Consider the following 14,856-nt stretch of genomic DNA (forward strand, 5'->3'; position numbering starts at 1 on the left):
AGATGATTAGTCCAGTGGTCGGCAAACTCATTAGTCAACAGAGCCAAATATCAACAGTACAACTACTGAAATTTCTTTTGAGAGCCAAAAACTGACTTCTGCACATGGGCCACGAAGTTTCAATCGCACTGTTACATGCGCACGTGGTATTTTGTGGAAGAGCCACACTCAAGGGGCCAAAGAGCCGCATGTGGCTCGGGAGCTGCGGTTTGCCGACCACTGGACTAGTCTGACTTAAGAGCAGTGAAAAATTAGAATGAATGCGTAGAGTTTGCCAGAGTCTGAGTACTAGGTAGACCCTAAGGGACTCTGAACAAATGTGAAATATAAAAGTGTGTGGAAGAGATTGGAGAAAAAGATACCAAGGATAATCAGCTATGACACAATTGTATGACAAAGGGAGGAGGAAACCTAGATTCAAGTAGTAACTATGGAATTCACAGGAATGAACTCACAGGTCATGAGCCTAATCCAGAAAAAAAAAAAGAAGTTAAAATCTAGCCCAAATCTGTCTATGTAAAGTTGCAAATAATATTTATAAAAATATTCCTGAGAAGAAAATCATGATGGTAGTAGGAGGTCAGTAGAAAGGAAAAGAAAGAAAAATAACTGATTAAAAACAAACATTCAACTCTATTATCTAATGCTTAATAATGGCAATAGCATATTCTCCTGACATCTTTTAATACAGCAGTGTGAATTTTTATTTCTAAAAGCTGAAAGATTTGATTTCTAAATTATATTAATTACTTCGGGTTTTTCTCTAAAATAAATTATAAAATGATACTATAAACAAACAAAAGCTATTTATTATTCCTGTGTCATAATTAAATATCAAACTTTAGTCTGTCAATTCCATTTTAGCAGAACACTTCCTATCTAATAATAGCGTACCATGTAAATTACCATCACTCCGCTACGCCCACGATTGGGCGGCGGAGGCTGGGGGGTGGGACTCAGGGTGGCCTATCCGGCCATTGAGAGGCACGGATCCGCTGCCACTGAGCGGGGCTACGCTGCTGTTGAGAGGCACAGGGGGCGGGAGTCCCGCCCCCTGTGCCTCTCAACGGCCAGATCCGGGCTGCTGAGGGGGTCCCACCCCCTGCACCTCTCAACAGCAGGGGAGACCCCCTCAGCTGCCGCGGATCATCAAAAGTGGGGGAGCGAGCTCTGGCCTCAGTCAGCGAGCCACGGAAACCAGGGAAACCCGGCAGAGGATGGAGAGCAGCCACGAGGAAGACATGGAGAAGCACCGCATCCACCTACTCCCCGTCACTCTGCGCACACGCTGCACCTCCTGCCCTGTGAAGTCCGAGTTAACAGGCCCGCCCCTGTGGGGCGCTTTTTCACCCCGCCATCCATCAGGGTCCCGATGGACTTGAAGTGTCATTTCGGGGCCGCAGTCTGAGGGGTGAGGAGGTGGAGCTGCCGCCTGGCCTGCTGGGATACGTGATGGTGATGGAAGAGCAGTCGGTGGGGAAGCAGGACTTTTCAGCGGGATCCGACAAGGAGGAGCAGGAGCTGGTGGAACCCCCGGAGGCGCTGGAGTGGGACTTCGACCGCTTTATTCGTGCCTCTGGCAGTTTCAGCCGCTTCACCCTGTGGGGCCTGGAGAGCATCCCTGGCCCGGATGCCAAAGTGCGTGCGGCCCTGACCTGGGCCAGCCTCGCCGAAGCGATCCATAAACAGGTGCCGCAGGACTGAGAACCAGCGCTTAAAACTGGAAGCCACCGATCCCTTCACCAGCTCTCCACTTTGGATCCACTGAGTCCACCACCCCAATAAATGAGCTCTTTCACAGCAAAAACAAAAACAAAAACAAAAAAAACAAAAGTGGGGGACCTGGGTGCCTGTCTGCTCCGGCACCAGGCCTTTCAGAAGCCTCCACGGAGGCTTCTGAAAGGCCTGGTGCACGAGTGGACAGGCACCCAGCTCCAGCGTGAAAAGCGAAAGCATGTAGGGGACCCTACACGTGCATGATTCAATCATGCACTGGGCCTCTAGTATTTTATATTATCAGAGTAAAACTGTTGTCTGTCTTCTGATCACCTTGTTCAACAGGAAACACAGAAGGTGTTCCAATAGACTGAAGCCCACATGACAACACTCGCAAGTCTAGGATCTGTCCTACCTTTCCCTTGGCATGAGGAATGCCCAATGGACACTGATGAACTCCACCTAACAGGGCAGCCATTGCAAAACTGTATCCACTAACGGCTTCTGGTGAAGTTTTCAGGTTGTTGAGCCGCTCTGCACACCTGTCTAGAAATGGTGTCAACTGGAAAGGTAATGCCACAGCCACACAGCGCAAGCACCAGGCAGCAGCGAGCCGAGCAGCCATACTCGGATGAAGAAGCACAGAAGTCACAGTCTCCAAAAGTCCTAACAAAGAAAATACTCAAAAAATTACTCTTTAATGAAGTCAAACAATTTCATGAACAAAAGACTATGTACAATAATTAAAATTGTAATTATTATGGCTTCAAAGATACTTTCAGAACTTTGCCAAAACACATACATTACCTCATAAATAGCAGAGTACTTTAAAGGAACATTTTCTACAAAGAACATAGTATAATTACATTCAATAAAATATAAATGTAAAATAAATGAAATTATTCAACAAATTTTAGTCAGAAACTACCATGACTTTTTTTATTTGTTTCCCCAAACTTTATTTCACCATTTAATTCAATACTGACTATCACAGTGAATTTTAAGTTAAATAAAACTCTACTTTTACCAAATGATCTAAACTGCTAATTTGATGACAAGCAGCTAATCAGGACCTAAATATCAATCATACCTATGATTTTTAAAAATGGTAAAGGAATATTTCTGCAAGTAAGTGGATTTCATACCTATAGACGCTTCCTGAATTAGAGGGGAGGCAGTGGCGTTGAGGCTCTGCACCAGGCTGCCCAGCTCCTGGAGGGCGCAGACCATCACATGCTGGCTGGCTGCGATGTCTGCTGCTCCAGACTTGTTTTCACTGCTGGTATCATTCACTACTGCTTCTGGAAACACAACAGCATGTCCTCAATGAGCGTGAATTAAATACAATTTTCTTGATCTACATAATTGTATTTAATTATGCCTGAGTGTTAGAATTCTCAGCAGAAAACTTGTGTAAATAATAGTGAAGTAGCCTAAAAACATTATTTAATGACTTCATGGCAATGCTTTAATACATATATACTGAGGTATTTTGTCTGCTTCTAGGATAAGACCTAATTTTAGTAAGCAGCAGCAAACTACAGTGTACAAAAGCACAGGCTCTAGAGAAAGAAGACTTGGGTTCAAACCCCAGTTTCCCCAGTCATATTAGCTATCTGGCACTGGGCAAGACACTCAGCCTACCTAGGTCTCAAGTTCCTCCTCTGCTGAAAGGGTTAAGTGCCTATCTTGAAGAGTACTGTTACAATTAGTCAGTGCATATAAAGAATTTAACACAGTTCTGCCCTCAATACACATTTAATAAATGTTAGTGGCTATTATTGTTACTTACTATTATTACTGCTATTTTCAAGTGCTGCTATATATTGGTAGTATCATCAAATTACTGACCAGAAAGTGGATATGTAAGGAAAGAGGGTTTAGATCTTCTTACTGAAATGTTCCTCAAAGTCCCCATTCACTTTTATGCCCCCTCCCATCACCTTTTAATGTCCACTAGACTTGGGATATATTTAACATAGAACAGCTGTAAATCCCTTGTCAATTTACTAATTGAGAATACATTCTGGCCCATAAATTCCAGACATATAGCATTTTATTTAATTAAGCTTTTAGGATTTTTAAATCAAATGACTACTCTATGGCCTTAAGATTAATAACTCATAAATGACAGTAAAACGTTCTTACCCTTTTTGCATTCACTATGAATTAGTAGACTATAAAATATAGAATATAGAATAATAGAATATAATAAATTAACACAATATGGACTCTAATTAAATACCTCTTTTCTTCTTAGCAATTTCTGGACTTAGAAATGCATTAATTCTTTGTTTGATTACTAAACTAGAAGCTGCCTAAACAGGTAGTTCTCTGTATCTGGGTCACTATTTTCCTCCCACGATTTGGTAGTGTTTCTGGCACTCAAACATTTCTTCAATGAATCAATGTACAAAGAATTTTCAAGTTGTACACCTAGAATATATTGCTATTTTAACATATCTCAAGACCTACTAGTATACCTCCTTAACTTAAGCAACCTTTAATTCATAATTTATAATTTTCAGTTAACCCTGTACATTTAAAAAATGGTTTGCAAAGATATAAACAACAAAAACTATAACTAAACTGTGTGTACTTGTAAAACTTATAAAATTATTTTCTCTAAATATAAATTACTGATTATTATCTATTCATTAAATTCTTATTTCTAAGAAACTCTATGAGGCAATATAATGTACCTGATTAAAGTTAATGTATATTACCAAGAGTGATAAAACTAAACCGTCTTACAGAATTTACATTTACCTTGCTTTGATTTCCTAATTTAATTGTAAGCTCCATAAAGGCAGGAACTTTATCTCACTCACTAGAGGCCTGATGCACGAAATTTGTGCAAGGGGCTCAGCCCCCACCACAGCAGCGGCTGCCTCTGCCTCGGTGCAGTGGCTGGGGGCCGCCTCTGCCTCGGCCCCCACCACCACAGCTTCATCCGGAAGGTCACCCGTCTAATTAGCATATTATGCTTTTATTATTATAGATTATTCAAACCTTAAAGTACTGCTTTGGAATTTCAGATTATTTGTTAAATTTAAAAATCTATAAAATTGATACTTCTTAGAAAAGGATTTCTTTTAATTATGAATTACTGGGGTTTCACAATATATCCTATAATGTGCTAAAGCCACCTGTAATTATTCTTCTCAAGTCTTCATATTAAGTTTAGTAAGGGAGGGGAAAAACCAACGTGTGTATATAAAATAAAAGGCTCCAAACATAAAAATCACATTGATTATTCCTTAAAGAGAGCAAAGCAATACTGCTATGTACCAGGAGAGCTATAAAATCAGTATAGGTACCTGAAATAAGACAAAAACCCTAATTTTATAAACATGCTACCAAAGTCTTTAAAAACTATTTCACTAAAATTATATGTTGCTTTAATACCAAATAAGAGTACTCAATAAAATGACTTAAAAAACAGCCCAGAAAAATGTATAAATTAATCAGATGTTGGTATCTAAATATATAAAAGTCTAATATGCTAAGTGTCCAACCGATGTGCACTGACCACCAGGGGGCAGATGCTCCGACTGGTAGGTTAGCTTGCTGCTGGAGTCCAGCCAATTGGGACTGGGCAAGAGGGGCCGGACATGCCCTGGAGCCCTCATACAGTCCCTCCCCAGCTGGCCTACCTCCCATGGTCCCTCCCCAGCCAACCAGCCCCAATCGGCCCCTATGGGGACTGGGTGAGAGGAGCTGGACACCCCCTGGAGCCCTCCCGCAGTCCCTCTCCAGCCGGCCGACCCCGATCAGCCCCAATAGGGACTGGGCGAGATGGCCCGGACACACCCTGAAGCCAACCTCCCAAGGACCCTCCCCAGCCTCTAAAATGTTTCTTCTAATTACTTTCCTTTCAATGTGCACAAATTCATGCACTGGGCCTCTAGTTTATTAATAGTAAAAAGAACTAAATGACTAAGGCAATCAATAATATTATTACATCAATCCTTACCTACTACTTTCATCTGTTTTCCAATAGCTTGGCATATTTCTTTGGCAGCTGCAATCTGGGCTTTTTCACCTAGCAAACTGCCCACGGTAGCTCTCAGGATAAAGGAGACACATCGTCTTGAGTACACAGCCTCTACATGTGTTTGCGTTGCCCGAGGATGGGAAACCAGATCAAGTACGTGGGACAAGAATGTAGCAAAGCTACGCTCCAACCACTGACCACCCAATGTTGTGACAAAAACAACATATGCCTATAAACAGATTAATATACAACTTCAAATAAATGTTTATAAATGAACTGAAATTACAGATAAAGCAACCACAGAAATAACTGACAACAGCATGCAAATAAATTATATTTGAGATTAAAATACAGAGAATTTAAAACATGAGACATTTTTAGTACTTCTAGCATAGGAATTATCTTTGACTAACATAGTTAAGAAAACAGCTTCGTGAAGAACACAGTGAGTGGTAAAGGATGAAAGGAAAGCTGACTTTATCCTGGTTATGAAGAAGGAAACAGGTTGTAGGAATAAGAAAACCCTAACACACTAAATAAATACAGACCTAGAGCTACCAATCACCTGCTTTTGACTTTAAGATAAAAAATGTTTACTTCTATTTACACTTGTTTCAGGAAAAAGAAACAGTTAAAGTGATTTTGACTAAAATTACAATGAAATATTTCATCTTATTAGGCATTAATTATTATTAGACCATTAACCATAACATCTTACTTAGTGTTATTATTTTAAAATTATAATTCTAAGTCAAGTTTAATTTTAGAATTACGTTGGTGATTAACAATTTATGAAAACCCAAAGTATTAATCAATATTTTTAGCTACAGGATCGGTGATCAAAACTAAAATCTAAATGTCTCAAGCTACCTAAATAACATTTTAATTACAACAGAATTATTTCACAGCTGATTTTCTAAAAAGTAAAATTTTCTTAGATATTTATATAAATAAAGTAGACATAGGCTTATTTATACATCATTAAGTATCTACCTTTCCATAGAAGCATGCAATTTGGAGTTTAAATGTAATTCATTCATTTGGTAAAAGAAATGTTTTGAAAGAAACCAGACAATATTAAAAATCTGTGTGTGTACTATACTTAGCAAGAGTCTTCCATGAATTTTCACAAGGATATGAACAGAACTCTTTTATACATGTATTACAAACCTGTGTGACTCCAACTCTCACTTCACGATTAACAGATCCTCCAACTTTTAACATTTCTCCACCACTCTTTAAGAAACCTGACCCTCCGCGCAGAAATCCTGTGGCCATGAGTTCTAAGACTTCATCAAATGTCGCTCGCTTCACATTCTGGCGCATTACTTTCAGGATGAAAAGTAAAATTATAAACAAATGTATTTTGCTATCAGTTAAATAAAACTTTCTAATAATCTAGCTTGAAAATTCAAGTAATTATTTTTAAGCATACCTAAGTTACCACAAAGGAGATAAGGCCATTGAGTTTTTCTATTTTCTTAAAATTGACAATGAACTTGTAAAAATAAATTCAATTTGAAGCAAAAATGCTAAGAAGAATAGAAAGAACTAAAAATCAAAATCAATTCAATAAATCTATGACAGAATAGTCTAATAATGATGTAACCTCAATATGTGTAACACAACAAGGACAAAGCATACCCACAGCAGATACTGCTAAATGATCATAAACAGCTTCCTTCCCAAAACTGAGACGGACACAAAGAAACTTCGTCAAACAGTTACCAATGCATTAAAATGTCACTGGAGCCCTAGCCAGTTTTCTCAGTGGTTAGAGCGTTAGCCTGTGGACCGAAGGGTCTCTGGTTCGATTCCTGGTCAAGGCACGTACCTTGGTTGCAGGTTCGATCCCAGCCTCAGTCAGGGCTTGTGCGGGGGGCAACCAATCGATGTGTCTCTCTCATATCAATGTTTCTCTCTCTCTCCACTCCCCTCCTCCTTCCCTTCCACTCTGTCTGAAAAGTCAATGGGAAAAATATATCTTGGGTGAGGATTAAAAAATAAATGTCACTGGATTACAGCTGTCTTGCCATCTTTGGTATAAGGTTCATATTTTATGAAGTCCTTTCACATATAGTAGCAAATATAACCCTCACAAAAATTCTGTAGAAGAGACATAGAGCTCATGATTAAGTATGTAAGCTTTAGAATGTAACCGCCTGAATTTTAATTTCAGCTCTGACACTTAAAACAACACTTAGTCGAACACAAATTATGTGATCTCTCTAAACTCCAAATTTCTTGTTTATAAAATGGCAATAACAATAGTACTTACAATTCACAGGTCTTTTGTGAAGATTAAATAAACAATTCTGTTGTATTCTTAATTCAATGCCTGGCACAGAGCACTTAAAAAATGTTACCTGTCATCATCATCATCTAATTCACAGACAGAAATAATTTTTATTAAAGATGAAGAGAACAAAGCTCAATGGGTTTCACAGCTAATAAACATAGGAGCTAGGACTTGACTCTCTAACATCTGACTCTCCTTCTCTATAGATACGGACTAGGGGTGGGAACACAGAGCAGCTGGGTCTGCTCAGATCTACACACCACTGTCCCTGAAGCATCTCCATGAAATTGGGAGCCACAGGAGATGTCACATGAAAAGTCAACGCTGCCTCCGATTCTGTTCACAATGATGGCCAAGAAAAAATGAAAAATAATACTATGTTACAAATGGGGATCTAGTCATCAGAGATTTAAAGTTAAAAAGGGTATCAAGTGCCCGATTTAAAGCCCTTGAATATCATACAAAATCATTGCATAAATCTTCCTGCTTATGTGTCCAACATACTTACTGTAATATTACCTTGTACATTATCATCATGAAAAATGTCTTAACTATACCAAGAAAAAAACGCCATTTGGGTACTTTAACATTATGAAAAGTAGAGAAATACCTAATGATTGAAATCCTTTAAAGTGGATTTTTATGTAATAAAAATGAGTAATAACTCATTTAGAAGGAAGCATTCCATGTACCTTCAAGTGTCTGCTACAGTCTAGGTCAGGGGCTGGCAAACAATGATACCTGTTGCTTGCTTTGGCATTAGTGCTGTTGCCATGACTGTTCCTAAGAGTTTAGACACTGCCACTCGCACTCCATAATTTGAGTTTTCCAAAGCCTTAAAGCAGAGAGTGGCTATATTTTCCAGTTCAGCAGTCCACATGAACACAGCTTCATTCTGTAGTTCTAGTAGACACTGTCATTTAAAAAAAGAAAAGAAAAAAGAAGTAAATTACATCCTAAAACTTCCACTTCCAGAGATGGCATAACAAGAACCAGATTTACTCTCCAAAAATAACCAAAATGTTGGACAAAAAATATGAAACAACAATTTTCAAGACACTGGACATCAGGAGATAAAGGATAGTGATCCTTAAGAAATGGAAAACAAGCCAGGTGAACCCCACAGCATTATAAATTGGTCTAGTACTAACCTTGGCAACTGCACATCGAACAGCCATGGACCTGTCAGTCAAGAGGGACCTGGCATTCTTGTAAATATCGCGATGAGAAGAGGCTGCTGCACCACCCAGCCCATTCAGAACTTTCTGTAGACTCATTAAGATTTCACTTCGCCCTTGAGACTACACTCAAACATAAAGAAAAGTTAAAATTAGGTTGTAAAGCAAATTCCACATTTAAACAAGAACATACCAAAACACAAAAATTCTGTGGCCCTAATTGTAAATAGTAAGTAATAAAAAATAAAATTAAGTATTCTAGAAAGTACCTGAAAGGTAAAAATAATTACTAACTTCAATTAAATTGTTTCTGAGAAATTAGGTTACAGCAGGTAAACACATTCCCATGTTTCCATGACCTGTTGAAGTGCAATATAATGAGACTATGAAGACAAACTCAAAAGCTTTAGTGTCGTATCTTAAGGACCCACACTTTCAGAATGAGAAAGGTTAAGTAAAAAGTAGTTAAAAAGCAATATAAGCCATCTAAGAGAAAGAAGACATCCAACATATTTTAAAAACTTGTCACAGTTATGCTAAACTCTCATTTTCTTGTGATGAATTCAAACGCTTGTTTTCATACACTTATAGTGCTTGATTCATGTATCTAATAGTATATTTATTCAAAAACAGATATCACTCACCAGACTATAAGCTTTTTTATGTTTGTCTTATTCATCTTTATATGCCCAGTACCTGACAATATGTCCTCAATTCTTATTTAATAAATAGACAAATAGTTCCCAGAAGACACTGTCCAAATCTTTAGCTTTCCTATATAAGGGAATTAGACTATGAGAGTCCAGGGTCTAGGCTATTTTTAGTTAAAACTTCAAGTTGACAAGGAATTTTCAAAAGCAATATCAAATTGACATGACAAAACAGAACTATTTTTACTTGACAACAGCTGCTGTGGATAGAATAGTGTCCCCCTACCCAAAAGATTAGTTCACATCCTAAAAGCTATTACCTGTTGACATGACTTTATTTGGAAATAAGGTCTTTGCAGGTGAAATCAAGTAAAGAGGTCATATACTGGACTGGGAGGTGGGCCCTAATCCCATGACTGGTTCCCTTACAAGAGAAGACTTTAGACACAGATCACAGATGAATAGGCGAACACCATGTGACAAGGAGGCAAAGTTTGGGAGAGAGGCATCTACAAAGCAAGGAATGCCAAGGGTTGCCAGTAACCTCCTAGAAGCTAGAAGGCAAGGAAGGCTTCTTCCCAGGAGGCTTCAGAGGAAGCATGGTCCTGCTGACACCTTGATGTTAGGCTTCTAGCCTCCAGAACTGTGACACAACACATTTCTGTTGTTTTAAGCTACTCAGTCCGTGCTAATTTATTACTGCACCATTTAGAACTTTCTGTAATAGTACAAAAAATAAAATGGTGATGCAAAAATATCCAAAAGGCTAAGTAAAAAATGATACATAAACCTATTCTTTGTCAAAGAAAAGCATTCTTTCCCTTCTCCCTGAATTATGAGGTACTGTACATTAAAAAAGAGCAAGTAATTTTTTTGCAAGTCATAATTTTAAATTACCTTCCTGCTAAACAGTATGAATACCAGTGACAGAAAAAAGGCAAACATATATTTTTAAATGACATTAGCTCCTGCCACTAGCAAAACATTTAAATAATATTTGTTGTAAAACTTACCTCTGCACTTTTCAGAGATTTCAAAAGATTATTTACTGTTTCTGGAAATGCACTACCTAGCATTCTCCCCATTTTTTCATAAAATGCTCCAACACAAGTCACTGCAGCCCTATGAGAGGTAGTATTTTCATTAGTCATTGTTCAGGTTAATAACTTAATTGTATCAAACTTTTCTCATTTTCAGAAAACAATTTATATTTGGGCAGGGCACTTTTGACTACAAATCCTTAATTTTCAACTTTGAAAAACACCTTGTTTATTCTTTATATCACAAGAAATACTACGGTTTATCAACTTTCATTCTTGTTAGGAAAATAAGAGAATAAATACATATTTACGTAACAAATCATACCCATCCTTTGGAAATAAACTCAAACTTTCCTTTCATGAAGACTTCTCAAATTATGTCAATCCACAAAGATCCCTCTCTTCTCTCATATATAATACTGTCAACCACTCATTTTGACAAAATTATATTGTTAACTGTGTTGTGACCTGACCATTTTATTCAGTTATATCTTATCCTTTCAAAGGAAATGTAAACTCTGGAAACAGGAAACCTCTATTACAAATAATAGTAAACAATTACTTGCAAAATTTAATCTAAATGGCTTTAATGGAACCTTTGGCTACAGAAATGTAACAGCAGCCTATCTCTTCATGAGGGAGGAAACCACCCAACCATCACTCATATAAACAGTAAATAAGTGAATAACTATGATTTTAGCTTAGAGACCAGAGCAGGGCACAGAGATGAAGAGCATATATGTGGGAGTCTGGCAGATGTGTGCTTAAATCCTAGAACCTGCCACCTAATAGCTCTGTGTCCTGAGCAAGTTACTCTGAGGCTGAGAAAGGGTACATAAATTTAGCTCACTATCATATGTGTAGTAAATAGTAAAATCAGGGAATCGACTTTCACCTCTTTGACTCCAAATCCCATGCTTTTTTCAATACTCTCCAGGCTGATAACAACATTAAAGATGACCGAGGTCACGTACCAGAATATATTAGGAAATTCCTAAACAGAAACCATGAATCCACTGGAATTACACATAAATAACATGTAATATATAATAAATTCTACTTAAGCTGAACTATAAAATCATGTGTGGCGGAGAACTAAATCTTCAAAATCATTAACATAGCTTCAAACTCCAAAATAAAGTGGAAAGCACTAACGCTCCCTAATCTCTTCTAAAGCTTTTGAGATCTACATCTATCCCGAACACAAAATGTAATCACAATTTATCCATGCAGTTGAAAGCAGACCAAAGAATCAGTGTTCAGATTAATTTCCTCATTTCCTCTGTAAGCCATTATACTGGCTCTGGCATCCTGAATGTTGGTGTTCTAGAGTTGTATCCTTGGCACCTTCTCTCCTCACTCTTCCTAGGTAACTTTATCCCTATCAAAGGGTTCAGCCTACTCCTAAAACTCCATTCTCTACTCACCAAAACTCCATTCTCAACTCAGATCTCTAAAATCCAGACCAGGATTTCCACCTGCCAATTACACACTGTCAATTGGCTAGTCCCACTTACACTTCAAAATCAGCATGCATCATCTTCCCCTCACAACTTGTTTCCTCTATTCGTTTGTATCTTTCTGAAAAAGCACTGTAAATAAGGTATAAATAAGCCATTTCTGTTTCCAATTAGAAGTTTCCTTTGCCTAGAAAACAGGTTGGCAAACTACAGCCTGCAGGCCAAATCTTACCCATCATCCAGCTTGCCACCTGCTTTTTAAATCCTCCTATATATTAAAGCTGTAATATGCAAATTGACCAAACTGTGGAATGACTGGTCACTATGATGCGCACTGATCACCAGGGGGCAGACACTCAACACAGGAGCTGCCCCCTGGTGGTCAATGCGCTCCCACAGGGGGAGCACTGCTCAGCCAGAAGCCGGGCTCACAGCTGGCAAGTGCAGTGGTGGTGGGGGGAGCCTCTCCTGCCTCTGTGGCAGCACTAAGGAGCAGTGAGCAGTCGGGCAGTAAGGAGCGAGGGGTCCCGGACTTCCCCGAAGGGGTGCCTGACTGTGAGAGGGCGCAGGCCGGGCTGAGGGACACCCCCCACAGCGCAAGAATTTTGTGCACCAGGCCTCTAATAGTTTTATAAGAACACAGTCATACAAATTTATTTATATACTGCCTGTGGCAGAGGTGAGTAGTTGTCCACAAAGCCAAAAATATTTATTATCTGGCCCTTTAAATAAAATTTGCCTATCCCTGGCTTATCACATCCACCTTTTCTTCTTCCCATCTTAACCTCTTACTTGACTAATTTCCATGTTCCTTCCTTGATGATTGCTCTTTAGCTGATGCTTCTTTGAGAAGCCTTCTTTGACACTGCTCTCCTGCACACCACAGCTAAGCTTATTTAGGTGTAATTTTCCCTCCCACAGCACTCCTCATGGTACCACAACTGCTATGCTTCTAATTTAACTTTCACAGCATGGGTCCCTACACTCATTATCTTCAAGACCTGCTCCAAAAATACCTGCCCTTGATCCAAACCACAGTATGGGCTAGGAGTTGGATTAAATTCTTAATCTAGGGGTCAGAAAGCTTGCAAGCAAAATGGTCTCTGTCACAGGGACTCAACTCTGTCATTACAGCATGAAAGCAGCTACTCCTCAATGCATAGACATGTCTGCATCCCAACAAAACAGGCATCAGGCTGGATTTGACCTGTGGGCTACAGTTTGCCGATTCCTGCCTCAATCCCATCACCTAGAAATTCTTTATGTTTCTTTCCATCCTAGGCAAGAATATTATCTCCATCCAAACTTACCAAAAGACCCCTGTGCAAATTGCTGACATTATATCAATCCTCTGTTGTTTGCTGAAAGTCCCAGTGGCAATGGGAAAATGTTGAAATAGAACCCCTTCCCCAGACCTACTGAGGGAGCTTTTATTGTCAGCAGCATGCCTCAGGCTCCATCTATCTGGAGGTCTTTATAATCAGCAGCCCCTTATTAAGACAAGTTACTCTGAAAAAAAAAAACAACCCTAAAAACATGCAAGGGTCGATCTCAAAGTAAATACTTACAATTTTGTTGGTAAATAGGCTGCAGTGTCATCTTTACTTCTGATAATTTCATTACATTTTTCAAGTGTTTGAAAAACAGTGAAAGTGTCCCCAATGCTATACAGGGCTGCGAGATTTTTAGCTAACAATTTTCGTGTAGGTGGTCCAGGTGAACTACTTATTAATCCGGTTAATTGTTCAACAAGTTTTTTCTGTTTTTCCTTAACATCAGTCTGTTATAAAAAAAAAAATAAAGAACATCAACAGTTTTTTAAATATGTACTTTTGTTGCTTTTGAGTAAAAAAAACCAACTTAACAGTTAGGGCATTCTAATAATTAAAATATATATTACATTAGGCATAAAACAATAAATGAGAATTTTCAAGATAAGGCGTTCAGTAGGAAATTAATCATTCTTTGCTAGATTAAACAGTTTCCTTTGTTCCCCTCCAAAAGTTTCCATGCCAACTTAGTAAGAAATAACCCAATAGTCCCAGGATGTATAATATTGGGCATATGGACAACTGATGTCTTTAGAACCCAGATAAGCTCCTTTTTAAAAGCAAACTCAGTAGTCCAAAAAGTTACAGGTCAGTGAAGGAAATCAAAAGAAACTTTGAAGGAGCCTTAAGCAACAACAACAAAAAAACATTCAGATCTACCCATACTCAATACTAAAAATCCATTCATTCATTCAAGAAATATGTATTGTGAACTTATTATATGCCATGCACTATTTTAAGGCATGAATATTCTAGGCAACAGAGACCTCAAGAATTTACATTCTACAGGGGAGACACAGAATTTCCTAAATAAACAACTGAATAGTGTGAGTTATTACTATTTTCATAGATTAGTGAGGAAAGGCCTCCCTGAAAAGAAGTAAGGTGTAAGATATGCAGATATCGGGGAGAGGAACATTCCAGGCAGAGGAAACTGTGTGAAGGCCTGGAGGAAGGTGTATGCTT

At 38.6% G+C, this 14,856-nt stretch overlaps 1 protein-coding gene across 1 annotated transcript in view; it reads right to left on the reverse strand.

Annotated features, from left to right (window-relative positions):
• Positions 1-14,856, reverse strand: part of HEATR5B (HEAT repeat containing 5B) — a 76,624-nt gene that overhangs the window by 58,189 nt on the left and 3,579 nt on the right. The window contains exons 3-10 of the mRNA XM_079791854.1: positions 13,909-14,120; positions 10,854-10,962; positions 9,164-9,313; positions 8,754-8,925; positions 6,884-7,041; positions 5,693-5,942; positions 2,862-3,017; positions 2,132-2,382 (exon numbers count right to left, since the gene is read on the reverse strand). Of these exons, the coding sequence (XP_079647980.1) occupies positions 2,132-2,382; positions 2,862-3,017; positions 5,693-5,942; positions 6,884-7,041; positions 8,754-8,925; positions 9,164-9,313; positions 10,854-10,962; positions 13,909-14,120 (1,458 nt within the window). The remainder of the gene's footprint in view (positions 1-2,131; positions 2,383-2,861; positions 3,018-5,692; positions 5,943-6,883; positions 7,042-8,753; positions 8,926-9,163; positions 9,314-10,853; positions 10,963-13,908; positions 14,121-14,856) is intronic.

This window comes from Cnephaeus nilssonii (assembly GCF_951640355.1).
Source record: "Cnephaeus nilssonii genome assembly, chromosome: 15".
Taxonomy (NCBI): domain Eukaryota; kingdom Metazoa; phylum Chordata; class Mammalia; order Chiroptera; family Vespertilionidae; genus Cnephaeus; species Cnephaeus nilssonii.